General features: G+C 43.4%; 1 protein-coding gene across 1 annotated transcript in view; it reads right to left on the reverse strand.

The window, feature by feature from the left end:
* Positions 1-2,066, reverse strand: part of LOC101846316 — a gene marked incomplete at its 5' end in the record, with an annotated part of 99,258 nt that overhangs the window by 11,870 nt on the left and 85,322 nt on the right. Inside the window, 1 exon segment of the mRNA XM_005109497.3 lies at positions 540-657. Coding sequence (XP_005109554.2) covers positions 540-657 — 118 coding nt within the window.

The following is a 2,066-nucleotide window of genomic DNA, read 5'->3' on the forward strand; positions in this document are numbered from 1 at the left end:
ATAAGGACGAGAGATGTTTGATAGGAAAGAAGGAGCAAACCACACCAGAGCACCCACCAACCACCCACTTAGTCTGTTTACGTGGCTGATTTGTTTTGTCAAGGGGTAAAAAGGTTGCCATTTTTATTTTGTTTCTTTTTGTTTTGTTTTGTGAGAATGCAATGGCGTGGGGTGCTTGGTCTGACATAAGAAAAACGTAATTAGAAGCACGTTAAAAGCATTAGGGCAATACGCCTGTGGGCGATAAAGCAAAAAGCAGACGAGGAGACGTGAGACGATAAACATGCACGGATCTGATCAATACTAATAATAACCAAGTTGATGGAGCTGGGAATAACTTGGTCTTTGCTTATAGCTCAACAGCAAATTCTAAATTATCGGTTAAAAAAAAGAGTAAAACCAGAATGTAAACAAGAAGGAACATTCTTTCTTTTTAGGAAGGGGAAGGGAGGATAGGAAAGAAGGAGGGGGGTCTAATTGTGGCAGAGGACAGAAAGGAAGAGAGGGAGAGACAAGGGAGGGGGGGGGAGAGTACTCACCGACAAGTTTCCCGTCCCTCACAGGTCGGAGCTTGGGCCGTGCCCGGATGTCCGTCAACAGCAACTCATGGGGGTCTGGAGGGGAAGGTGGTTTGGGCTTCAGTTTACGGTCATCCACCTGAGGAGATAATGATGATGATAATGATAATAATAGTAATAATAATAATTAATTATAAAGATAATGGTAATAAATAATACTACTAATGATAATACTAATACAATAATATATAGCACTTGTATAGCGCAAATTCAGGCTCAACAGCGAAGCTCTATGCGCCTCACAATATGATATGTCATTACTCCAGCAGAGCCGATAGTATTCTGAGACAATCTCAACTTCCTGGGAAGCATACAGTGCAATGTAAGCGGCCATATTATAGGCGCTAAAACACTGACATACTCGATATTAACTGGTTGACAGTAATTAAAATGATCTTTTACGCCCCATTCTAGACAACTATTTTGTTAGTCTTAGCAAAAAATGAGAGATTAACTGCACATGGAAAACAAATACAGTCAAAATTGTCTCTGATAGCCATCCATTACCGTGGAGAAAGGAGATAGTCTTAAAAGAGGTGGACATTTTACATGGTAACATTATAATGTACAGAAAAGAAGGGATGAAACGTGGCTGTTTGTACAGGCGATTGTCATATACAAGTGGCCGCTAGAGCAGGTTCGACTGAAGGTAAAGTAAATGCCGAAGATTAGATGGGCAATTGGCACAATTTAGAACACCATGGACACAACTTGTATGAGTCGAGTCTCTCAAAGCCGTACAGTGCGAGCATAGAACACAACATACAAGGCGGAAATAACGCGATTTTTTCTCTTGGCCATGAGACAGACCAGGGACCATCTCAATCCCCTGTTTGACAGTACAGTAACGATTGTAAACCGTTTTACGTCTTCATCGACACAAGCTGGGCTATGTAGGAGGCGGACAGCTTCGACACTGTCTGGGCGTGACGCAGTATTCCAGCAGGCAGATGGAGATACTTAATCTTAAAAACAACAACCCCCCCCCCCACAAAAACCCCAAAACAAAACATGTGCCCCACTTGAGAATCCAATCCACCTCAACAGCATACGGCGGCGAAGAGCATAACCCTAACCATTACAACACAGACGACGAAGGGCGCGTGAGTTGAGTCTCACGACTTCGACAAAGCCATGCTGAGTGAGCGTAAAGAGCACAACAGACCAGAAAGTAATATCCATATTTTCATCTTGTCCTACAGGGGAACCCCCCAAACAAAAAACAAAAAACAACAAAAACAACAAAAAACAACAAACAACAAACAAATAAAAAATAACAACAACAAACAAAGCGAACAAAAACTAGGAGCATCATTCTCTCAGTCCGCTCGCTATTTGACCAAAGGTCGAGGGGCCCAGCCTGCAGAGGGAGATTTACGACGTCGGGAAGGACACGCAAATCATGGGGGCCGAGGGCATGCTGCTAGAAATAGTGCACGGGCCACTTGGGGGCGTGGACGACCAATCGTTCTCCTTTCTTGGAGGTGG

The sequence above is a fragment of the Aplysia californica genome, unplaced genomic scaffold, assembly GCF_000002075.1.
Source record: "Aplysia californica isolate F4 #8 unplaced genomic scaffold, AplCal3.0 scaffold00784, whole genome shotgun sequence".
Classification (NCBI taxonomy): domain Eukaryota; kingdom Metazoa; phylum Mollusca; class Gastropoda; order Aplysiida; family Aplysiidae; genus Aplysia; species Aplysia californica.